The sequence below is a fragment of the Symphodus melops genome (assembly GCF_947650265.1).
Source record: "Symphodus melops genome assembly, chromosome: 14".
In the NCBI taxonomy this organism is placed as follows: domain Eukaryota; kingdom Metazoa; phylum Chordata; class Actinopteri; order Labriformes; family Labridae; genus Symphodus; species Symphodus melops.
Genome location: NC_136704.1, coordinates 13,359,806 through 13,387,203, shown reverse-complemented (window position 1 = coordinate 13,387,203; position 27,398 = coordinate 13,359,806). Strand labels below are relative to the sequence as shown.

The window sequence follows — 27,398 nt, the reverse complement described above, 5'->3', positions numbered from 1 at the left end:
CCCCTCCATGAACACTGTGACCCAAATATCAGATTTTTTTTTTCGACCAATCACATTTATAAAATGGAAAATATTGCAGTTTTGACCTGAGATGGTATGAAACTTCTGACAGCACAAAAAGAAGGAACACAACTCACATGTTTTTAGAGCGTTTCATAGACTTTTTTTTTTTTTTTACACATTTTCTTTTTCACATGTTCGTGACCCACTGGTGCCGACCCACCAGTCGAGAACTACTGCTCTAAAGAGAAGATCTAATGGGCAGACAAAGCAACAGTAAAGCAAATGTTAATGTCAACCTATTATAGTGACTTCCTTATTAAATGTGTGTATGCTATCATGCATAATATGTCATCTCTACAATACAATACATCCATATCAACCCCTCCAAAGCAGCCTGCCCAACATCAGTGCATGTGCACTGAGTCTGTCTCAGTTCAGAGAATCTCAGATCGTGTGTGTTTACAGATGAAGATCCACGCTAACGTCTCATCTGGCTGCAGTTACCATTCCTAAAATTCGACACAATTCCATATGTAAATCTTCCTCATGCCTTTTTCCTTGTGCTCCCCTTAACCAATCCTTAGACACTACCAACTGTTTGTGTAACCATGCTGTATGGTTACACAAACAGTTGGTAGGTGATTTTGCAGGCTTGACTCACAGCAGTAGAATCAATCTTGACTGACCCTCAAACTGTGAAAGATTATAACATATCAATATAATGTTCACACGTGTTCCTTTTGTTGCTTTAAAGGCCTTTGAGCTGTACTATTCAATCCTCCCGTACCCAGCCCATCATTATCAACAAATTTCAATGCAAAAAAGAGAACAGAGAACTGACAAAATATTGACTCTGTTGACAATCTGTAAACTATACAGTCTATCGCTTGTCCGTTAAAGCAGAGAACGTAAGTAGAAAAAAAATAAATTGAACATGTTCTATGGAAATTATAAGAGTCGATGTGTCAGCTATATATGGTCTTCAGTATCAAATCATCAGATAATGAGCTGACGGAGCAGAGAGAGCATGCTCCAGTGTCCATTCAAGCCTCTCTCAAGTGTTAAGTTCAGCTTGATACTTTCAAACAACTGCTCTTTTCTTTTAATTAAAGGCTGAATAAATGTTTTCACCTCAACCTTTTCTGAGTCAGAGAGCCTTCGGCCTTTTCGCAAAGCAGCTTCTGGTATCCAAAGCTAATGGTCCAGACAGTTGAACTCTGACTCTGTGTAGGGAGTGTTCTCCTCGGGTCAGACGGATCATTTTTACTCTCACGTTGGCCAATTAAACATTCTGTTGGAGGGGTGATATTAGGGCTTTCTGCTCACGCTCAGATTTTGCACACTTGTATTGAAAATCACAACACACACACACACGCACGCACGCACGCACGCACGTGTATGCACAGTTGCCATACCTGGGGATAGCTCATCAACATAATGACGCTTAAACATACAGTTCTGGTCTTCATTTTCATACTGGTGTAACAGAAATGTGCATGTGCAAATATGTGTGCATAGCTGCAAAGTAGCAGCTCAGACATGTTGCTGGTTGTTACAGCACACAGTCAGGTACGAGAAGTATAGCAAAGGATGCTATAGTCACTTCAAAACCTTCTGACTGCTTTTTCATGTGAACGGTCTGTCCACTTAATGGAGACAAAGGGGGAAGCAGAGGGATATAAAAGACCCAAATCAAGGTCGTCATGTGATAATGATCACATTTAGCAGACATCTCTGATAAAGAGAGAGGAAGGACAAAAGGTGCAATGACACTTCACACTCGCACTTTTAAAAGAGTCTTTGAATTCATTTCCTCTTTCATAGGTTCAGCTCTTTTTATCTGCGCTGCCTTCTTTTAAACCCCTGAGTCTCAATCACCATTTGGTACCAATCATTCCTACGAGAAGTCAAAGAAAATGACTCAAGTAGCCATTGGTTGCCTTTAAAGCGGCTGAACGAAAATGATCATGTTCTACGTGAAACACAGGAAGGAAAGGAACAGAAAAACTAACAAGTCTTCTATCGGCTTTAATCAACAAAAGCTAAACAATAAGAAACATTTCACTGCAGTAATGCTTCACTATGTCCAATAATACATACATTCATTATTTAAAATAGATCCTCTCGTGATTGATTCAACTCCAACACAGTAAACTATGCATGGAGTTTTATTATTTGAATTTAAAAAAAATCAAAGACAAATGATGTAGCATTAAATGACACAGTCAAGAGCTAGTCCGTGCTACGATCTTCTGAAACATGAGAAATCACAGTCGCTAAAGCCCCGTTTCCACACAGCAGTCCGGTACGGATCGGTACAGTTTGGTTCAGTAAAGCCTGATCTCGTTTGTGTTTCCACAGCCACCTGTGCCCTATTTGGTTGGTGGCGTGTAAGCCGGATGCAAATAACCACGTCAACTACATAATAGCATTGCATGATAGCAGCTAACTGTTAACAGCTAAACGCTAACTAATAAATTCAACAAAGTAGAAAAACGCGACACAAACAAAACTAACGCTGGAAGAAATCCAGCAATTCATCTACTCTGTCACTGACATGTGACTCTTTATTACACAACTCAATCCAGCTTGGTTTCACAGTAGGCTGAGTGCCGCGAGGAGAAATAAACAGACACATGGCTAGGTTGTGTTTGCCCCTGTCACACGGGAAGCAACGATTCTTTCGGCCAATCAACAGACTGCAGTGTTTAGCTCCACCTTTTAGGGTCAGCTCGATATTCTCGGCCCTCCAACGGAAGGGTCCCAAAAAGTAGGACAGTACAGGTCGGTTATTTGGGAATCTTTCCCGGGGTTAGTCTATGGAAACGCCACTAAATGCGTGCCGTACTGAGACAAACCAAACTGAACTGCTCGGTGGAAACAGGGTTTTAGTGAGGGGCATGATTCACTTCCTGTAACATGAATGCAAGAGCAGCCGAGTTCCACACAGATGGAGCACAGACTGTTAGCAAAAGGAATACAACTTTTCTCCTCCCATCAAAGCATACATTTCAATGTGGAAACAGAAAAGGGCTCACTTTGGTGTATTTGCGCTTGTACTACTGCAGCTCAGTTTCATAGTGTCCTATAATGATGCTGTGCACAGTTACTTAGCTTTAACACAATCAAATTGGCAGTACAACTACTGTAATGTACACCACTGTGTCCCACATACTAGTGAGATGACTTTTGTATTTCAAAAACTACAAAGATTGGTTTAAACCAGTGGTTCTCAACTGGTCTCATCTAAGGACCAACCACCAACTCCCTTTTGACCCCAATTTCTGATATATATTTTATAAACCAATCACGTTCATAGAATGAAAAATGTTGCAGTTTGGACCTCAGGTGGTCCGAAAAAGAAGGAAAAAAAAAAAATGTTTTAAGAGTGTTTCATAGACTTTTTGACACAAACAGTTCCAAGACAATGACGTTGACGTGACGTTAAATAAAAAAGCAATGTCGTCTTTTTGTATTCAGTAATGTTACAGTTGACAAGGAGATCACAGTGTAAGAGTGTAAAAACGTTTGCATCATATACAGATTATCGCAGGCTCTTTAAATCTGAAGCAAGCTGCGGTGATGACTGCCATAACTGAGGATAAACTGATACATCAGCATTCAAACAATGTGGTGTTTACAATGTTCTATTGATAAAGCTGAAGAGTTTATATGAGAGTAACACTGGCATTAGAAATAAAAAGGCACACTGGTATACACACTTCTAACAAAAGAATGATTGGTAAACCTCTTAATTTGAAATGAGCCAGAGATGACCCATATGTCTTTAAATAACAGTCTTTCCCTCTCTACCTGTGGCTTTTCTTTCATCTTCTCCACCACCTTGAAGCCCTTGTTCATTGGTTCTTTCTTTCATCATAAACGACGACAGGACGACTTTTACTCACAAACTCGCGAAACAGCCCTGAGCACCGCTGAGCGCAGGTACAAGGTTCCTAATCCTGTCACAGAGAGAGTGGGCCAGCAGGGGAGATTAGAGGAGGCGGGGGGGAAAAGATGAAGAATTCAGAAGGGTGAGCAGCTTGAGAGAAGTTGTAATAGAGTAAAAATGCCTTCTCATTGATCCAGAGGTTTGGGTTTTAATCTGCAGTGACGGTTGATTCAAAATGACTTCTCCTCCCTCTTTCAAACACAGGAACCCCAGAGAGGAAGAAAGGTCATACACTTCTTTTACCATCTTAAAAACCCATCAGCTAACATCTAACTACGATACAGCCTCTGCGAGTGATTGCCAACTTCTTAGGGCTGCCATTGTCGCGAATGGTTAGCAGGAAAGAACGTCATGCTAAGACTTCTGGTTTCTGTAAATTCCCAATGCGTTAAGATCTTTCTCTGCTGTCATCTGGAGAAACGCAAAATGGAGTTGAGAGGCAGGAATTAACATCGCGGAGGACATCATAAGCATCACCCATCGGTTTGTATCACCATGGATTGATATGTATCTCTTTTGCTCTCCACATAGACTTTATTCCTGTATACCATTAAAGCCAACTGAAAGACTGGCGGACGACACAACTCACACCCCGAGCATTATTATGCACAATCTGTTCACAGTGATAAGTCCTTTTAAAACTCAAATGGACTTTGAGAGGTTAAGTAAAGGTTAATAACAGACTGACAAACTTACACCTCTCTGTCACTCACAAAAGCAAACCAGATTATCAGAATATTTATTTTCAATATTTTCAATTATTTACACATTTACAGGAAAAGAACAGCAAAGGCATTCAATGTACTTTTTTTTTTTTTTCACAGTTTAAGCAAATATTCAGGTATGGGTATCAACACATATCTGCATAAAATGGTCCAAGAAGATTTCAGAATTTTTAATACTGAACACAGCAACAAATATTAAAACCCTACTAGTGTAATGCACAGAACTATTTAAAACAGGAACTGTCTGCAAAAACAGAAGCTCAAGCTTCAAATTAGTTTTTCTTCTTATCGTGTCTCCGGTTTGATGTTAGGAAATGTGGTTTCTCTCCAAGTAAATGACAGATAAAATGTTTCTTTTTCTACGTATTCCACCTCCTTTCTGCTGTTGGCACATCTCAGACGCCTGCACTACTTTGTGACAGGAAACAGTACGTGTGCCTGCCTTCCCTTTGATACAGAACATCAGGAGCAGTTTTATTGCACCGCAGAACACAGTTTGAGTGTTCAGACTCTGCTCGTGTCTGTGGATGCTGACGTGTCTGAACAGCATTCAAAGAAGGGCCATATGCTGATTTGCTTACATGACTGTCAAACACATAGACAAACCTGCCATGAACACACATTATGCAGAGCAGTACACACACCAAAAAAGGGGGAAAAAATGGTTTGTAATGGATGTCTCCATGGTTTTTTGCCAGAATCAAACCCACGAGGAGTCAGGCTGCATCATGAGAATGACAATGAGCTCCCTAAAGCTCTTTTCACTTGATTGAGAGTTCTAGCACAAACTTGCACTTTGCGTGTGTCGTACCCTCAATTACAGCTCCCGTTGACCACAGTCGGCCTCATTAAAAAAAAGGTTCATTCGGTTATTTTAGCTTGAGGCCAAATTCAAACCAAGGTTTATGAAGCATGTTTTCTATGATGCAAAATGACGTTTTCTACGATTATCCTATGGAAGAAATTTACACTGTGGTATCTTTCCCAGGGTATATACATGTTTTACATCATCACGCAGTTATTTAAAAAAGTTGAAAGAGTTTAGACTTTACAGTCCCCATGGGGAAATTCTTCTTTCACAGCACCGTTACTGTCCAAACACAATATTCTCACCAAAGAACATATATACATACAAAAGACACAGTTTGTGTACAAGCCATGTGTTTAGTACTCAAGCTCTTGATAGCTTATTTTAAACCAATCAGCATCCTCCTCACACAATCCTGCATCATCAAAACAGCAAAAGTTCATTCATACATACGCCTGTGTTTCCATGTGTCTATTCCAGTAATGGGAAGGTTACTGGAAGTAAGGTTACTATTATCAAAAAATAAACGAGTTTCTAACACATTATAAAAGTCACTAGTTTTTCATTATTACTCGGAAGGTGGAGCTTGTCGTCATCCCTGCAACAGACCGTTTAGTCTCAGCTTAAAGATTGTAATGCTGGCAGTGATTTCAGACAAAGTCTCATCTGTTTGGAAGGAGTGACTCCTACTTATTCTACCAAGCTAACGTGAGTCGCACCTGGGCCTCCAGTGTTCACAGCTAGGGGCTCTCTGGCAGCTATGCATGAATAAACTGATACAGTAATGAAAGAAAATGTCATTCCTGAATGACCTGCTCTATCTTGGAGTACTGAGACTAGAGAGACATCACGAGTTATCATGTAGGAACGTTAACAGAATGAGGCCAGCAACACCTCAGAAAGGCTCTGTGGTATATTACAGTGTCCCAGTTGGCTCTTCTTCACAACCACATAAGCATTCACTGACAGAAGACAGTGTTGCACTACGACTTGTCCCTCTTACGTTCATCAGAACTAAAACAATGACATTTTCATTGAAAACTGCTCGTCTAATTCACAAGTTCAGTCATTTCATTAACAGACACGGTCCAAGCTGAAAGTTTGCTTGAACATATACAGTATGTGCTATGCATCAATTTAGATGCATTTTAATGCAAAAATAATGTTTATTACATGCTACACAATAAAGGAATCGTGTTACAGACTCTTTTCTTGTTAATGTGATGTCCTTCGTAAAGATCCTGCTCATCTCTCACCTCTTTTCTCCTGTCTCGACACCTCTGGTTTTGTTCTCTCTTGCTCTTTGCTCTCCTCTTAAATTCTCTTTTTTTTTTGCACTTGAAGCTGATCTCCGTGGAGGTTAAAAGAAAGCGTTAGAGTGGTACAGACAGGGGTGGAGTGGTGCCTAAAGAAGTGTGTATACTCTTGTGTGACATGTAAGGCTCCTAATGAACATTTAGTAAGTGCAAATGAGCCAATTAGAGACAAGGAGGGATATCTCTTGATCATTATATAGGAAACAAAAACATGGATATCGCGGCATACCACCAAATGTTTATTATCATTGGTATGAATCAGAGGAGACATAGAAGTGTGTATACCCTATGGAGACTGTAATATAAATGGGTATACTCCACACAACTGCATATACTCTGAACTACGAGTACAGAGACTACAACAGTCTGTGCAGGCTTCTGCACATGTATATTGCAGTTTCGGATCAGGATTTAGTAGCAGGTTATGGGAGCTCTTATTTTAAATTTGTGATGGAAAATAAGCAGCAAAAGCAAGCTATACTAGAAAAACAAACTTAAAGAAAAAACTTCATCATCTTTGCGTCGATGTAAAATTGCCGTTTGTTTATCTGTGTGTGTGTGTTATTCAACAGACTTACATACTGTGTTAACATCCCTTTGTGTCTAACGGAAAATAGGTGGTGCTGCTTCACTTGGTGATGCTGTTCCTTTTCTTACTCGGCTGTCTCCTTCATATATACTTTGTTTTGCTGTATCCCTCCTACCTCGTCATCTTGTGTTCAATATAAGTAGAAGTCTCTCGTGGAACCGTCTTTTTCAAATTGTGACACAGGAGTGGATGGATTGTGTTGGGAGTAGCGCATTACTTGAGTAACATGTTAACGCCTCCTGTGCAGGCATGAGCAATGCAACGCTAAGAATGACAAGAAACAAAGTAATAAAGTAATGACAGTATGCTCTAGTAATCACAGGGACAGCATTCAGTTGAGGTGCAAACAAACAAAGCTGGTGGCAATAAACGCAGCATTTGCTTTCTATTTGTCACGAAGAGCAAGAAAATAATTCTTTAGGCGGAACTAATGGGATGCAACGTTCTACACGGGTAACTTAGAGCGGCGCACCGACAGTCTGTAGGGTATTTTGTGCCCCGAATACAGCCTTCAAAGCTGCGCGCGTGGTTGGTGTTAGGCATTCAGTTGGTAAGGGGGTGGCAGCGCCTTCCGTGCAACGCTGCCTTGAAGACTTTATTGAGGACACAAAACATCATCTTGCCACCCAAACACTGTGGTGCTGCTGCTCTGAATGAACTCAGTGACCAGGGGTCTGTGTACTACGAAGCAAGATTTGAGGTTAGACTTAGACTTAGACTGAACTTTATTGATCCTTTTGGGATGACTCCCTCAAGGAAATTTAGGTTCCAGCAGCATATACAATAAAATAAAAATGTAGCAGGTAACAAAAAGTAACAGTTAACGAGATAACTTTAGGGTTAACTCTGGGTTTTCAGTCCTATGAGGGTCGTTCACTTCTTATCTGGGTATATCACCATGGTAACTTCTGCTGCACACCTAACCTGCTCCGCAGCAGGTTATGTTGAATATAAGAGATCAAACCGTGAAAATCTCTGCCCATTGACCAATCAGATCTTTAGATCATGGAGCTCCTGGAGATGATCGAGAAGAGGGACACTTCATGAGTCCCGCATGATTTTACATTAGGCTATAGTCTGTGAAGTTAATGATTATTTTTCACTCATATCCTTCAACAGAGACTGGAAAAGTGCCACATTATTTTGGTTAAAGATGAACAATTCCTATTTTTTGCATATGTCTTTGAGTTATACTTTCATATTAATGTCTTGTGTCTCCATGCCACTCTGTTTGTGATCGTCAGAGCTGCAGCTGAACTACTCTCCACTTTAAAGAGCCAGATAAACACATTCAGTTCAGAGAAGAAACAGGAGTAATTATAGTCAGTTAAATGAAGTAAGGATGGGACATATATAAGCCACAGTTTACATGTTAATACTCACCAATTTTCCTTTATTTTTTGCCCTTTTGTCTTTCCTGCATTTGTTGCTGCAGCTGTGTAACTTTAGTGTTTTGGAGCCTGTTTTTTTAAACTTATTTATATTGTTAATATAGTTTGATCAGAGTTTGTAGATATGACAATCTGCTGACGACAGACCCAGTGATGATTGTGATTGGTTAAATGAAGATAACTCTGCCCTTTTACGTAAACACGATCTTGGTAACCCTGGGTTGATGGCTCAAGTTGATAACGAGCATCGTATAGGACTGTTAAGTGACGATGAGTGTTGAAATAGATTTAGCACGAGAGGAGAATCAGGAATCTGAGAAATGGACAAATGATGTTTCACATTCATATGCTAGCACACATGAAATGTCATGAAAAAAATTCAAAGAGAGATGAAAGAAAGCGAAAAGACCTATTCTGACGAAAAAGGGAGAACAGGGGAAGACATTCATGGACAGAAATGGATAAATCTGGGCTTTAAACAGGCCCTTTATGGGTTCACAGGCACACTTTGAAGTTGTAAGAAGATTTTGGGATGACAACAGGGACCGAAGATAAAACCAGAAATGTGATGCTCACAGACACTATATCCAGAAAGTAAGATCACTCCGAACACGGATAATGGATGCAAGATGATGATCTTTTTAGCTACTGGTACTGCTCTTACACAGATTGTAGAATTGAGCCTTTATATTATTCATAGTCTGTTTTTGAATGGATTGACTAATGACTTAAAAGTAATCGCTTGAAATTAATATACAGTATATATATATTAACATGTGAATGTCATTCAGTCGTACAGACTTTAAATCTGAATATGGGATTCATCACCAAATGGACATTTTGGCCAATATGACAGATCAATAACACGAATATCATTACAGACCATTTAATACACACTCTGAAAACACTATATATATATACTTCCCATAATAATAATTATAATAATACAGTTAAAATAGCACTAATAGAGACCACATGGTGGTTGCAAATAAGTAGAAAAAACTGTGTTCATGTTGTTAGTATGTATAAGCCTGACCAAGAATGTATCATAAGTTTGACCACATAGATTACACATTACAGATGTTGGTACAAATCCAATACCACAGATGTATTATGTTGGTGCAAAACAAGTGAAAAGAACAAAGTAGAAAAAATGTGAACTTTGAACTTCAATAAATTATGTTTACACCAGAAGCATAACTAAATGAGAAATACTCTGTGCAATGTTGGTTTTGAAAGATCTTTGCAAAAAATCCATCATCAGAATCAACTCAAAGAATCAAAGAAGAACATGTGAAACAGTTAGAAATGGGACTCGCTCCCATTGAGACCAGAGTGGAGTTTTGTAATTACTCAAAGATGTTGAGAATGAGGGAGGTTCAGGTCAGTCCCGCTTGTTGAGCGCTCAGAGTGGTTTTGGGACTCTTAAACTACTGATGAGCCAGCTGGAGGCATCATGTGTTTCCCCTGCCACTGCCTATCCATCCGATTAAACCATGCAGTCAGTCTTACAGAAGCAACACAAACTGTGAGTACTTGGAGGGGAAACTTCAGAAGTGGAATAAATTAGGAACAAATGACTTCAACTATCATTATCTCCCTACTGTACTTGACACTTTTTTGAGAACGGAGGGAATGCTGATGGTACTACTCAAGTGAAAACTAAAAGAAGAAAAAAGAAACACGCCACATGCTCTAAAACCGCTCAGAAAAGATTTTGTTTTTTTCTAGACCTAAAAAATATAAGTCAGTACTTCTGTACAGGTTGTTTCATGAAACTTAACCCTTTAATTACGAAAGGTTTGCAAACTGATGACCACCCACTACCATCGGACTGTGCCGTCCCCAAAACCAACTCATTCATGCCTGCTCCGACTTCCACCTCAGAGGCGAGGAAGTGTAGACAACAGCAATGCAAGCAATACAAAATGAGAAATCCTATATTATCCCATATCCTATATGGATTGAAACTATGAACTTTCTATTTCAACATTGTTGTTTTTGCTCCATTTTAATCAATGATTTTTTTTTTTTATCATAACAAATTAAAATTAACAAGGCATATCAAGATATTAATGTTCACCTTTTGCCAACTTGTTCAACTTGCCAATAACTTCCAATGTAGTTTCCATACAAAATAAATGTCACTCCCTTTTATTCTAATCACACTTTTATTCCCAGGAGTTCATCCACTTTTGGTTTTTAGGCCTAAAGAGTCTACGTACTTTCTCCGGTTCAGTAATAAATTGGCCACTAGCTCATTAGCATCAATAAATGGCAAAATATGCATAAAGATTTGAACCCAGACTGCTTGCTTATAAGCAAAATTATATTGTTTCTGTTCATGGGGGTGAATGTACTACCCACTTAAGGCTACTGCCCCCCCCCCCCCCCCCACCAAATTGTAATAAGATCAAATGAAAGAAGGACTTCTTCTGTAGAGTTTCCAAAACTCCTTAACCGTCCACTCTGCACTGCCTTATTAATTCCAAACCCTTCAGGCGTGAATTTGGCTCACAGTAACCTCTGGCTGTATTTGAATGATATCGATCCGCTCTTCATTTCCTGCTGAAATGTGTGTCCAAGTCTGACAGCCTGACACCTTCAATTTGTTCTAACAAGTAATACGAAGAGAATACAAACCAAACACTGGTTAGCGAAATGCAATTAAATGCACAATCACATGATGCAGCCCACACACGTGCACACACTTGCAGATGTCTAAAGAGAGGACATACACTGGAGAAGAAAGATACTATATGGGCTTGTAAACACAGAAATCCCTATAAACTCGATAGCCAACACACATAATAAATCAAGACAGAATCAGTGCAAACATGGGCTCATTATAGAACCTACAGGGACAGAAGGAGAGGGGATTTCTAACGGCTTTGATTTTCCAAACACAACACATGCTGCATTTTAGAAACAACAAAAGCTTCCTTCCAGACATCAGAGTGTGGGGTTTCATCACATCTGACTTCAAGATAAGAAAATTAGGTAATTCTTTTTTCCTTACTTTTTTTAAACCATCTATTTGTTTTGGGGTTTTTTTCCAACGTGATTCAGCTTAAAATGTGTTGGTATACAATACAAGGATATGTCCTCTTTAAAAAGAATGATTCATATGTTTATGTATCTGAACTGGCACACATCTCCTTCAGTGTTTGACCAAGGATATGTTATCTGTACAACCAGTCGTCAATACAGTAATTGTCAGTTTATCATTTCTTGCTCTTAATGGTTCCCTTCATGTATGTACTTTCAGCTGGTAGGTCTGGACATGTTTGTCAGGAGACACGTGTGTGTATGTGTGTAAAACATGACATGCAAAAGTTTCTTCTTCTCACAGTGGCAGGTGACAACATCTTGACATGGGGGTTGAAAGGAGAACAACAGAGCCAAGGAATCAAGGAGAAATTAGAGAAAAGAGCTTTGTGCAGCGAGGGTGGAGAGAAGAGAGGCTGCACTGACAGAGTGGGTTGTACTCACAAAAGACAAGTTTGTAGAGGATTTAAAGAACACGCAGGCTTCGCACACACCATGCAGGTTTTAACTTAGCACAGAGGCCAAGTGACAGAGTGATGCTTTGATAACATACGTTTCAACAGAAGAAAGAATAAGGGGAATGGAGTCATTCAGTGCTTTGTATGAAAATAACAAAATATTTATTTTTTAGTTTGATCTCTTTCTAAAGTTTACATGAAGACGATGGAGGGATGCAAAACAGGGAAGATGAAGGACGGATGGCTGATTCTCGATATTAACCTGGCAGCTGCCTTTTGGCAAACTGAAGACAATTTAAAAGTTGTACGGTTGGGTGACAACCAGGTGGCATTATCAATGTGTAGATGAAAGAAGAGGTGTAGAATAATAGTGCAATAAGATGCATGTGAGGGAAAATATTGATTTGATTTTTGCAATATTTCATGAATGCAGGGAACAGAACAAGTTTAATGACAAAAGTTTTAAGACTACAGTTCAAAGATGATAGCAAGATTCTTAGGTACAATTGATATTTGATTGGAATCTACCAAGTTAACTGGTTCACATTTAGTAGTTCAGTTTTGTTTGGACTCAGACAAAACTGATTCTTAAATATCTATATATGAACTAAAAACAATTAGCTTAGGTTATTTAGTTTTGTAGAAATAAATCAGAGTATAGTCGGCAGAACAACTTACCAAACTGTGACGATGCCGTCATCTCTTGTAATGCAAGCTGCTTTTGAAACTCTTTTTGATGGCTGTTATGGACACATTCTTAACGATTTTATCTGAAATAAATTTGTTCTAAAGATTAACTACAACAGAGCACAAAAGGTATTGGAAGTGCTGGAAAAAGTGAAGATGAGAAGTGTAAAATGAGGGGGGGAAAGAGGTGATGAGTGTAGGCCATTTTGATCATTGTAAAGTGAAGAAAAGCAAAGAGGAGGAGTGATACATTATTCAGAGTTTGATCCATAATTTAACAAAGAACCTCTGTGGAAGAAGTACTACCTGAAGCCACTGAGGTTTGTCATTAATGGTAGTCTGAAAAAAACAAGTAATAGTTTATGCTTGAATTTCTTGAATTTCCCTCGGGATCAATGAAGTATCTATCTATCTATCTATCTATCTATCTATCTATCTATCTATCTATCTATCTATCTATCTATCTATTTGCCACTGAAACACAATGACTCACATACAGCCCACCAAACACACTCAAAATTTGGCATTAAATTAAATTTAAAAATACAAATAAACGCCTGCAGGACTTTTTCACACCTCTTTGTTCATTTCTTCATGTTGTCCTCCCTCAGTATAAAGGAGCTGTTTTGCTATCCTATGCTGCTCTCACAGCTTCAATATTAAGAGCCATTCAAACATTTTGTTCACAGCTCTCAAAAGGATGGGACGGAGACCATAAGCATGAAGAGCTCTGGACAAAACATAACCTGGAACAGTTGAAAAATAAATTATGAGACCCACCTCTGGAACCATGTACCCACTTGCCAAGGATTGATTGTCCTCCTCTGATTCTCCTTGGCTCATCGGCACTACTTGCTCAATAAAGAAATAATACCAAGGAGCACGTACATACGTCTATGTTTCTTCAGAGTAGAATCCTGAGGGTGGCTTGCTGATGAGGATTTTGTTTTTTGCCTTGATATGAAGAAAAATAAGTTTAAAGAGTTCACTTTTGACACTGCGGGTGCACTTTGGTTTTAGTGGATTTGTCTAGCAGGCTGTTCTTTGAGTGTTTTAAAGAGAGGCACTCTTTTGTGAAGAGGGAGACTCTCTCCTCTTGTGCTGCACTCAAAAATAGTGGGTAGTCATTGAAACAGCTTGAATGGAGACAATTTGCGCTTGTGTGTGTGTGGGTTACAAACCTGACATGAGTCATTGATTGTTCAGCTCCAATTCGACTTCAAGCAGGATTTTTTTTTTTTTGTGGAGCACTTTACAATAAAGAACATTGATGTGTAAATCATGGGGAACTGTTGTTGTAACTTTAGAGGGAAAAGCCGAGACATAGCAAAAGCACATGAACATGTCATACTCTAGTCTCTCCTGGAAACAAAAATGGAAGTTTAAAACTACTAAACATCAATCAGGGATCTGTACAGTAAGTCCTTAGTGTGTTCATTTTCCTATATACCTACATTTTTAAGGTCTTGATGATTGCAGTCCAGTCATATGTTTTACTGATTTATGACAGGAGAGATAGGACACTGGACAGAGATGGAAACCAGGGAGTCAGAATGGGGATTAACATGCGGGAAACGAGCAGTTGAACCCCGGCCGCTTGCGTTGAGGACTATAGCCTTCATGGACATGCACACGAGTAAAAGATTTTAAATTACTAAGATTGACAGAGATGAAGAAGTCTTTGTTAATCTTTCCCCTTTTGAGTATTTTAATTGTAAGTCTTGGTCAAGTTCAACATCATCAAAGTAACATATTTGCAATACACAGCTTCTGCTCCATGATTGATGTTAAAACCTGATATAGTGTAATAAACTTAAGTTTTCCGACAAACTTACAACATTTATGTCAGTGCTGAATGTTTCTACAATGGCAAAAGGTAAATGTTCTGTACACGCAGTTGCATTAGCTCTTCATCTGAAATACTAAATACTGTTGGTTTGCTCTACAATACAAGTGTAAATACAAAATGTGAAAAACAGACAGAAAATCTCCATTTGACCTTACTTGGGGCTCTCATAACAGTGAAATGCAAGTCTTTCGAAAAAATGTGTTTACCCTGACACTAATTTGGCAGTTATGAGTTGCAAAATAAACTAAATGAATTACAAGTTTTGAGACTAATTAATCAAAACATTTCAATAACTGCCATAAAAAGCCCTCCATCACAGGCTGACCTGTGAGCAGTGTCATATTACTTTTACATATCTTCTTCGTAGCATCCATGCTGATTTTTTTCTGTTGTTACAACAGTCTGACTTTCCAAACTCAAGTAACTTGAACACACTGATGTCTGAAAGAAGGCTTCCTAACTCGGGAAAACTGGGACCATCCGAGGAGCACATGAACACAGCAAAACACTTGGCTTGTACTGAAGAGGCTTGTTTGTTAGTTTTGGGGTAACCAGAGCAGAAATGAGGTCAAATGACAGGACACAAGTGGCTGTCCTACCAGCTAGCTAATATAAAACCAAGAGCGCCTGTCCAAGGTGGTTATCAAAAGTCTTTACTAGCCCAGTATTTCTGCTGAGAATTAAAAGTGGTAAAAAAGTAAAATGGCTGAATCCATATGAAATTAATTAATGGACTAAATATGATTTGTAGTAAAACTTTAAAAGCTCATTCATTGTTGACAGTTATGTGAAAATGCTTAATCTACCTATACATACATAATCCTCAGAAGCAGAAAACCACAAAATAAGTGCATACAAAACTTTAGAGTCCTGGACAGATGCATAATGTAGACACACAGGCACAAACAAGCCCACATTCACAACAACACATGCACACACTAATGCATTAGGATGGTTTCACAAGATTACCCATTACCATTGAAGTGGCCAAGTTGTTAATGGATTTGAATCCTGTTCAGAGACAGTGAATCCATTAGCTGGTTGACACATGCTGACTAAACAACACTTCCACTGCCTTGCCTCTCCAATGCAACACCCGCCTTTGTCAGAGATGAAAGTGGCCTTCTGAGTTTGTGCGTTTATGGTTCTCTCTGTGGACATGGCTGTTCACACAGAGTACAGGTCTTTAATGTAATTCCCTGATTTTGTTACAGCAATCAGAAAGATAGAAAGAGAAATAGGTGGGGATGTAGGTAAAGTACACAGATACAGTTATCCTCATAAAACCTTTGGTTTGGAATTTGACATGCAAGGGGACTAATTCTATAACACATCTGCCCTATATTCTTTGAGTTTGACAATATGACTTGTGCTATAGAAGGCTAGCAAGCGGCATCTGGTGTTTTATTCTGTTTGAACTTATTTAAGGCCTAAATACAATCGGATAAACTTGAACTAGATAGTAAAGTAAGGTAAAATACCAAATATCTTTACATGCTACTTCAGTCTCCCAGCAAGGAGACTTAGGGCACTCTCACATGTTATCCAGTGACAAGCACACCACAGCCTGTTCATGTTGTGTACTGCAGCCATTTGCCACTTGAAAGGCTCTGGTCAGTGACTACTGCAATCTGGCCTAATGCTGAGCTATGACCCAAAAGTAAACAACAGGACATTTAGGTGAATGGTGTTTTAAAGCATTCCACAGTTTGTTATTCCTTCTATAAAATGTGTCAGCTAGTTTAGGTTAAAGTGATATATCGACTGGAGCAGTGAGTTACAACACTTGGCACATTCATGTGGCCGATGTTGGTGATGCTAACATTAGCCATGCTGGCAACCAATTGATATTTGTTGTTAGTTCTGAAATATCCAGCCACTTAGAAGTCTCCCATTTTCAAGTGGACCAGACTTCGATTCTTTGGTCTGCACCAGAGTTCACTTGAGCATTCACACCACCGCCAACTAAATATCCAACAAAGCACACCAGCGTTTGTTTCAAACCAACCAAACAGCTCAAGTGGGAATGCACCTATAGACTATATGCCTGCGTGCCAAATGAACACCAGAGACTCCCTGGATACACACACCGGTCTCTAGCTTCACATCCAGAGTGTATGACATCACACTGAGCTTTAAGAGCAGCACTTTAAACAACGTCTGTGAGAATGAAAGACAGGTGAATGCTCGTAAGTTGATTGATATCTCCCCTTCTTTGTCAAAAGAGAGGGTGACTCCTGCTGCATGTGTCCGTGTGCAGAAGTTGAGTGTGTTTTTGGAATGACTTACACATGGAGAAACCAGCACAAATAATGACGCAACATGCATGTATTTGTGTGTGTCTTAGTGTGTGTTCTGTGTTTCTCTGCATCGTACTCACTCTGCTTCCCTTTCCATGCCTGACACAGAGCACAGATCTGAAACTGATCTGTGATCAGCAACGCAGTCATCCCCTCCATGTTGGCAATCATTATTTCATGACTGGACGACTGACAGAGATGCCAGTCGACAAAAATAGCTTTTTTTTTTATTAATTTTTTTTCCCAGATATTAACACGTAGGATCCCAGTGTAGAAATATGAAACAGAGTGTGGATTTCAATGGTGTGCACTCATTATTGAACAGTTTAACAGGGAATTAATTAAATTCCAACTTAATCAGCCGTGCTGCTGAAGGATTGACCTAACTCAGTCTGTTCCTGTCTTCAATATTGTCTTTTTGGCACATTCAGCCTTAAATTGCCGTAATAAACTCACACAGAATATATTAGTTTGTAATTTGACCTCTTTCAATGAAGGCGGGATTAACTGGAATTATTTCTAGAGAGCATATTAGCAGACAGCGTGAGATGAGGGATCGTGGTTGAAAAGTTAACTGCATTTTCCAGCACAGTATGAAGCACTTACATTACAGTAATAAAATAGACAATATGCTTACTTTGGTGGTAAGATGTTGCTGATGCTCTTAATTTTAAGAGCTTTAATTAAATTTGAATTGGATTACTATTACAAGCCGTCGGTGTTAACATGTCCAACCATTTTATGCGTAACGTAAAATTCCTATTTTACTTTTATTTAGTGAGAATGAGGAAACAAATGAAAAAAATGTGATATTTAATCAGCAAAAGGTGGTTAACATTTGAGTTTTTCAGGTGCAGTTTCTACTAAAAAGAGGTCAAAGCAGCTGACATGAAAATGCCAGAAAACAGCAGAAGTAGCTTGAAAGGTTGAATGAATGAAAGCTAAAAAAATAACAGCTAAAATGACAACGAGCAAAGAGCATAGAATCTTAAACATTTGACCTCCTGAAAGCAGTTTTTTATTGAAGGACAATGACTTGAACAACTTTTTTGTTTCTTTGTTTAAACTGTAAAACTTAGTCAAACACTAAATCTCTGCTGTCCCATTTTATATTACATTAATAATTAATCATCTTTTTTAAATAAATTTAGTAATTGTGAATTGTCTTAAGTGCCACACAGATAAATGTCTCCCAACAACAGGTTCATACAGCAAGACCATAGTGACAAAATGGTTTTCCAACAACAGATGATACAAATAAAAGAAAAATATGAATTGTGAAGCGCCACAGAAAGATGCAGAAACAAGGTGACATTAAACAGCGAAAGAAGAACAAAAGTGGGCTGTGAGTGATGGAAGAGTCAAGCTGAGTGAACAACACAGTCAGAGGTATGAAAGAGAAAAATGAAGAGAATAGAGATAAACACCAGGAGAAGGTGAAAAGAAAGCTACTGTGAAAATAAATACAGAAGACAGCAGAGAGAAGGCAGGTGAAAGAAAGGTAGAAAGAGGAAGCAGTGACCCCTGTCTGACTAATCTCAGCTCACACTGTAACAGACCCTCGAACCAGAGCTATAGCGCCACATTTACATCAACATTCGTGTTTTCCCATTTTTGTGCACACTTCTCTGCTAATACACAGACATTGGTAATTTACTAAAATAATGTTTGCCTCCCACCCCAATCTCACACACACTGTGTCACACTTGTCAAAACCAACATTTTTTTTTGAGTCCAGTCACTTTTATAAACTCAGTTTCTGTACACACACTGTACATGTATGAGCTGAAATATTCAAGCAAGCTGGGACTTTCAGATCTGAAAATGAAGCTAATGTTGACGAGCACAAAACTCCAGTTCTTCAACCTCTGTCCCCTTAAAAACTGATCATATTATGGAAAGCTGAAAAGTTAAGAGGCGTGATCACTTTGATTGACAGGAGGATACTGCTGACTCTCTGAACATCAACACACTTTAAAAGACATTCTATTGAACAAAAGTAACGCATTAAAAAGCAAAACATCGGATAAGCATTCATTAAAATGTATGCCATCAATTAAAATACTAAAAATATCCTGAAATTGCGAATTAAATGGTAAATTTTCTGCTCTGCACCCCTTCCAGTGTAATAGTGCTCAGAGGACCCTGACTACAGAGTCTTACTATTCTGATGGACACACATTCACCTGCTGGTCTTGCATAATTCTAATGGATGGTAATCCACTTCAGAACATGTTCCCGAGGATTTAGGCTACCTGTCATCTTGGCCTGGGAAACCCCTGTAGAAAACACTCAACACTTCAACGATTATAATTGAGATTCTTCAGGCATAGCAGTATGTGTGATTTATCTTAATATGCCATCAGCCACTCAGTTGAACCTTACACTATGTTTGTGTTGTTGCTGGGATATGTCCGTAAAAAAAGGTAAGTGATATGATGTGCAGTTCATGGATGTCAGTTATTGGCCAGACTCTACTACTAGATGTGGTCACATTCACTACCAATCATTGTATGTTCACATGGATTTTTCTCATAGACCTCCATGGGCTAGTTCTCCCATTTACCTGTAGAGAAGATTTGTTTGCTATACCTTTTCATGGTTCAAATGACTAGTCATGTTGATTGTCCAATGAGAGACAAACAATGCACATTATGCTTTTTGGCGGTGATTTGTCAGGATTGCTCAATGAGTGTGCACTTTAACCACTTTCTCCAGACTGAATCACACCACCCATGTTGATACACCCCACAAGCAGCTTCACACAGTTAAAACACAAAATGCATACACACACACACACACACACACACACACACACACACACACACACACACACACGCACGCACACACACACAAATACAAAAGTTTTAAGTGACTGGCTGGCTACATTATGTCTCTCTTCAGACTCCTTGCTTTTCCTCCGAGACTTAAGCGAAAAAGAAAGAGGGTTTCTTTAATGAAAGTACTCTGAAGATTAATTCACTTAATCTCAGGCTGTAAATGGGGCATTCAAAACAAATTGAATGCAAAGACTGCGAGTAATAACAACATTTGTCTTGGTTGTGGCACAATGCCCTTTTTTCCACAGCATTCTTCCACATGAGCTGAGAGCGAGATTTCAGAGGAAGCTTCAAATTGTAAACACTGCCTGGTTTTACGTTGACACTGTTGTTTTGACTCTGAGAATGTGAGTCAGGTTCACTAACACAGCTTTTAACTATTCTTATATCTCCAACATCTTGGTGCAGCTCAACTCTGACATAATTAAGCCATGTCGTTTTTTTGTGTTTTGTACTTATTTAATGTATATATTTGAGACTGAAGCACAAGACTTGAACTTCACTCTGTGCGGATTTGGAATTTTTTTCTTGATCTTGCAGCTAATCAACAAGATACAAAAAAAAAAAAAAAAAAAAAAAAAAAGTGTAGTTCCAAGAAAATACAAAATCAAGTCTTGTGTCCCTATACTTAATATGAATAACATTTAATACATCTAGTAGCCTAGTGGTTAGTGTGCACGCCTCATGTAAGGAGATCCTCCAAGCAAGCAGCCTGGGTTTGAATCCAAACTGAGGCTCCTTCCCCACATGTCATTCCCCACTTTCTCACCTCAATTTCTAATTATACCAACTGTCCTAACGCTAAAATAAAGCATACAAAATAAACCTTAAAAAAAACTGAACAGACTCTGCTACAAAAAGCAAAACACAATGTCAGGAAGGTCAACAGAAAAAATGTGAGCCATACTTCAGAACACCAGGTATTAAACCAGTAAAAGTAGTAACATGTAATTAATCATACTCAACACGAGGTTAATACATAATGTGGCTTCGACAAACAGAAAAAAAAATCATTGTGACTCCTCTGGTAACAAATATAGTTCAGTAAAAATGGTTTGTATATAACTTTGAAGTAAGAACCCTGACTTATTTGCATAATGACGTATTTGCAAAATGTTGCTCAACTTTAATTGTGCAACATCACCACTAAGAAGGTTCAGAAATGTCAAAAGGCTAGAAAGTCGCATCATCACCGAAGCCTCCATTCATACACAGAGCTGATATGGATCGAAAAAATGAAAAAAAGCGTAAGTCTAGCTTTTAAAAAGCTCATTAAGATCTGACCCAAAGCTCAAGATGAACAGATGTTTGCAGGGTATCAACCATGTATTGTTCATATCATTATTTTACTGTATAATGTAACTCAGTATTGCTTTCTTACATCTATTTAATGTTGTTAACTCTCATTTGGCTTTATTTGTCTCAGCTTTAAGTTTTACCCACATCCCCGAGCACTTGAAGCACTGAGCCTGATGTTGATCATGATGATTTGCAGTAGTCTAATAATAAGGTTAAGTGCAAACACATCAGTTGAAATTCCTTCAAAAAAGCCATGTACTACCAAAGAGAAGTGAAGTATTTAGTGACAATGTGGTCTGATATACACACCAGCCGATGCAGCTCCAGATTTGAACAGCAACAGAAACTTTGAATGACAAGGTGTCAGAGAGAATCCTCGCCCCCTGACCGTCTTCCCTCGAGCCGTCTCTCCTCATCTGTCTCTCTGCTTGTGATAAAGGCCACGTTCTTCTCTGATTGACCCTCTCTCTCTTCCTCCTCCCATGCTGACCCACTCTCCATCTCTGAGACAGTTGTTTAACACGTTGGACAGATTATGACGGGGCCCTAATGACAACACATTCCACTAGAATAACGTTCAGATCCAAATCTCAAATATTTCCACTAATGGAGGACAGAGGAGTAATAGAGCTAATTTGCAAGCTGCAATAGTGTGTTTGAGTAAAATGGTATGGACACTGTTAAAGGAGTTAGGCTGCATGACTTGTCAGTACACATTTGTGTTAGTGTGGCCATGTTCCAATAATGAAGCACAGACAGCTCTGAGGAAGCATCAGAAAAACAGTGATGCGATGGATGATTCATAAAAACCAATGAGCAGAGCATGGTAGGCAAATAAGGAATTAGAGATAGTTAGGGGCGAGAAAATGGACATGTGACAGGAGGGGAAAAAACTAAATGATAAGACAAAAACTCAGAGGACGAAGTGTGAAGGAAAAGGAGAAGGAAAGAGTTATCAGGTGCAGTCAAGGTTGACAGTACAACAAATGACAGGTGTGTTTTTTTGTTTTTTCCCCCACAGGGCACATAAGTAAACACGGAGGAAGCTATAGCTTTTGAAAAGGAAGTGGAGATTCCTGAGATTTATTGTAAAAAGATGGGGGGGCAAAGGAGAGATGGATGAAGAAAAAGCAGGTGGGCAGATTGGAGCCATTCAAACATGGGACACGGTGGTAGAGAAAAGTAGAGGTGCAATTACCAGCTTAACCTTGTTTCCGAGCTCTGACTCACTTAATGCCATGCATGATAAATGTGTTAACATACTCTATATTCAAGCATGTGCACACACAGAGGCCAGACAAAACCAAACAACACATACTGAGCGGATTTAATCCAAGCCAAATCAGTGTGTTTCTTTCAGCCTCAATCCAATTATTACCACCTCCTACCGGGAGTCATCATACCCATACTTACACACACACACACACACACACACACACACACACACACACACACACACACACACACACACACACACACACACACACACACACACACACACACACACACACACACACACACACACACACACACACACACACACACACACACACACACACACACACACACACACACACACACACACACACACACACACACACACACACACACACACAGTACTGGCAACAGGTTAACCTGTGAGTTGGTTTCAAATAAAAACGATGGCCCATCTTGCTGACATTTCTCTTACAGTGACTGACGATGTGATTAGAATCTGTGACTCATTTAGTGACAAAAGGAATCAGCAACACTGCTTCCACTGGTGTGACTATGGTAGGAGTGTGAGGATATTCCAGGTTATTTTCTTATTTGACAGGATCAGCCACATCAGATCCTAAAATAAGCCACTTTGAAGAAGAAACTTCAGCCAAAGGGTCATCTTCAGTTAGGCCCGAGCCAAATAGAGTTGACAATCTTCGGATTAGGTTGCGTCTTAATCCCTTCATCATGTCCCGTTTTGTAAACACAGTATTTGGAAAGTGGCTTTAAATTTTGTTGCTTTTATTTAGAATGGAAGAAGTTGTACAGCAGAAATCTGGGATATAGATCAATGATCAAGTGAGTGCTGACAGATGTATTGTCTGGGTACGTCTTAACGGATGTAAGGATGAAAAAAACGGGGGCACTAGTCAAGAAAGTTATAATTACAGTGAAGAAGAAGCTGTCATACAGATCTTCTCATTTCCTATTTTATTTGGCCACAAGAGAAAATACGAGGCATAATTTCCCTTTTTACAGTCGTAGTTACACAAAAAAAACAGAAATGTTCCAATAATTGAACAAATAGTATTCACAACTGAACTACTAGAGAGCCACTGCAAAATGTACTTAAACTACCAGTTCATTCAAATGGAGTTCACCTCTCCCTAAAACTGGGAGTCAAAGTGAAGAACAGGAAACCTAGTGTTCCCGTTTGGTCCCTGAGGTCCAACCAGGCTGATGTCTGTGTCAAATGGCCCGATATGCTTAATGAGATAAGAAAAGGGTAATCTCATTGTTCATCAGACAGGCTCTAAGGGCATCCTATTCAGCCTCCCATCGTGTAACCAACACACTGACTCACATGCACATCTGCTTCACTCACTACTTCAATAATCCTGGTGGAGTTTGTCAGTGTAAAAGCAAACTGTTCACATCTAATAATGCTGATCAACTGTGCCAAATCTATGCAATTATAATGAAATTTAACTACAGAATTACCCATACCACGCTGATATACTTGTCCAATTTAAACCATCTTCCTCAGAGAACTGTGACTGCAATATGAAAGAATAAGTCAAAAGATTTGAGAAGACGATAACGAACATGGAGAGCGAGCACCTGTAAGACTGTGCACAGTTGTGTTGATTTAAGTTTGTATTAGAGCTTCATTAGAACACTCACTTATTCATTTTTGTTTGTTGCTAAAATAGATGTAGATCAATGCTGGAATGCATCATAAAACTGATGAAAGCTGAAGCCAAGCTTTTCTTGGAGGGAATCCCTGGATTACTGCTTTGTAGAACCATGCGCTGGCATATATAAATATAGTAATTATAGAAAAAAAAAAAAAATCTCTGATTCTCCAAGATTCTTCACAGTCAATGGGACAGGCTGTCCAATAAGTGGCAGTATGCCCTGACAGAATGGGACTTTTTATTTTATTTTTTGTCTGTGTCCATGCCACAGACCATTTGACACATCAACGCTGTCTATTCCCCAGAGTGTTTCACAAGTCAACACTTATATTTAAGCTCAGGGGTAGAACTGATGGTCCCATTCAACATGTGTGCATGTCTCTCTGTCTTGGGCAAACAAACACACTTTTTTTTTTCTTGCCTGCCTCTTACATATACAACCCTGATCCTTTTCATGAGTTTTAACACTTAAGAAAGAAAAACTACTGATGACTGAGTAGCATTTGCCATCCCAACTTTGGACCAAATCAGACTCACCAAAGAGCAATGTTTACCGTTTCAGTGTCAGAGAAGACAAAAACAAAAAAACACAGAAAACTGCTGCCCTGTCAAGTAGTTTGTGCTCTCTGAGGACCCTTCTTGTTTATTGTAAAACATAGTGATGTGCTAAAGATAGAGATAGAATGATACTGTGAGGGATACATGGGTTTTAAACATGTGCATGGTTTGTTCAATAAATGTGCATTCCTTTACTTTTTTTTTTTAAACTCTATTTATCCCCGTGGGGCAATTAGCTCACCAAGCGTTTGACCACAGGAGCAGCAAACTGCATACACCCTGACAAAGCAGGGGGAGCAATTCAGGGTTAAGGGTCCAAAGACACATCGTACATGTTTTCCCATGATTCACTAGAGGATAACAAAATAAAAATAATAATAATGCTGTTACCCTGGCACCTATAAACTCTAAGGGTGCTCTTATGAGATACAACTCATACTCCTCTCTCAAACAGTCGTATAGCTGTGCAGATGCGCGCACTCGCAAAGGGCTCGTGGTACCGTCTATAAGTTGAACGTCGGTTAGGATGATTAATGAGGCGCTTCCCCAGACACATTCATCTGGACCAGGACTTGAGAAGAAGCCCCGACGATCACAGAGGAATCAGTCACACCGACTCGGTCCCTGTCAGTGACACCGGAATAACAACAAACCAAGTGGGGGCGATTCAAACAGAACAAACAATAGAGCATGGCAGTTAAAGGTCTATAGAATGAAACAGGAAAACCAACAGCTACCAACATAAACAGCCTAATTCCCTGGACTGCGTAAGGGTTTGCAAAAAGTCAGGCAAGGAAATGTCAGATTTTAAATAATTTAGGTAACTATGACGCTAAACAAACGCTCGATGCAGAAGTTTCAAGTTGTCAAGTGAAGGAGCAAAATTAACTCGAAGTTTAAAATATTGTTACGACTTTGAATTAAGATGAACAATTATGATTATTATCTGGACTATCTAACATTTCAGTGAACATTTAAGTGTGCACAAAAGAATCCCTGACTTGGCAAAAGTGAAGATAAAATTAAACCTTACTTTAACTACATACTTTAAGAACAGCCTGTTTCATGGTGCACAATGTATATATATATGCTAATTTACATAAGCAAAACTACATTTCTGTTATATATATATATATATATATATATATATATATATATATATATATATCTTCAACATTTGTAAATCGTTCTTTCTTTTTCATCACTTTAAGAGAAAACTTGAGCATCAACTAATTTTGAAGTTCCTGCAATATTTCAGAATGCTATTTTATTGTTTTGTATAATGTGCACTAGGTTGAAAACAAACGATTTGGGCTATATGAAGTTAATCCTCAAAATCCGGACAGAACATGTAAATGAGTCAGAGGGCTGGTAACCCGCACGGTCCCCCCTCCTCACGTGGCTCTTGAGCTCTGGAGAGTCATAAACTTAAACCTCGGTGAGATACGTGCAGCCCCGCAGGTAAACTCAGTGTCTGCCTCACAGAGAGGCTCGGACTGCCTCCCCACCCACATCTAGTCACCAGCTCACCACTGGGAGACATACATATATATATATATATATATATATGAAATAAAAATAAAGCAAAACAACTTACGGGCTTTTGGCAAAGCTCCGTGCAATCCGTCAATTTGGCTGAAAATCCGCAACGCGACCAGCAATAACAACGTCCATCCCCGGGCAGGACGGTAAGGGTGCATGTTTACGACGAGTGGACGCAGCCCAACGACAGGAGGAGAGAAAAAAAAAATACTGTGCCCAGGTGGTAACGCCAGTCAGTCTGTCAGACTTAGTGCGCAGCAAAGGACTAGCAGGGGGAGTGTGGCTGCAAGGTCTCAGTCTTTGGCTCTCTCTCTTGCCATCCATGTGTGTTTCTGTTTTTCGCTGTCACTCTGTCTGTCTCTCTTTCTAATAAAGGTTTGGTGTGGGGATCGGGCACACACTCTGCTCTGTGCTTGCAAGCTCAATTCCAGTCCTCTCTCCAGCGACCCCCGATTTAAAAACAAACAAACAGCGGGTCTCACTTGGACATGACCACATTGACTCAACGGTACTGTACAGGTGACATAGTAGTCTCCAGGACTTCAGGGAATCATGACAGTGCCCAGCTCTAAATGCACTAAACCGGTTTCTCCTCTTCAGCGCTCCTGAACGCTGTCCTTGGTACTGAACTTCTCCCATTCACTCTATCGCCCTCTCTAAATGTTTTTTGTTTCCCGTTTTTTTTTTCTTTTTTTGGTTTAAAGCCAGAAAGTGCCCCCCTCCTTCTCTAGATGGTGGTAGCCTTGTACTACGTGAATAAGTCTTATTTCCTAAAACACAAATAGGGAAAATATTTTAGCATGTGGTCACTTTAAAGTTTGTTTTGCTCTTGTTAAAAAAAAAGCTGTTTGCTTAAGCCCACTTATGATACAAAAAACAATTACATCTCAATCCAAGGTCAGATGATGGTTGTGTAGATGTGGTATTTCAGCCAACACTATAATAAAACTGAGCAGAATGTGTCCTCAATAGAAACACAAACATTCCTTATAGTCTCTTTGTGTATATCAAAGCATCCTTTATATCATTTTGTTTTGTCTTCCCCCTCTTGTCTGTCCTGATGTTTTTTTCATCACTCCTCTTTTAGCTGATAAGTTCTTCCAGCCCTCCATCACGACGTTGGCTGTATGACAGAG

The 27,398-nt window shown here is 39.2% G+C and overlaps 1 protein-coding gene across 2 annotated transcripts in view; it reads right to left on the bottom strand.

The window, feature by feature from the left end:
• The window catches only part of LOC306835013 (contactin-associated protein-like 2), a 195,939-nt gene extending 169,048 nt beyond the window's left edge, over positions 1-26,891 (bottom strand). For both annotated transcript variants that reach the window (XM_079361383.1, XM_079361384.1), the window contains exon 1: positions 26,318-26,891. In XM_079361383.1, coding sequence (XP_079217509.1) covers positions 26,318-26,420 — 103 coding nt within the window. In that variant the 5' untranslated portion in view covers positions 26,421-26,891. The remainder of the gene's footprint in view (positions 1-26,317) is intronic.
• Between the last annotated feature and the right edge of the window lie 507 nt (positions 26,892-27,398).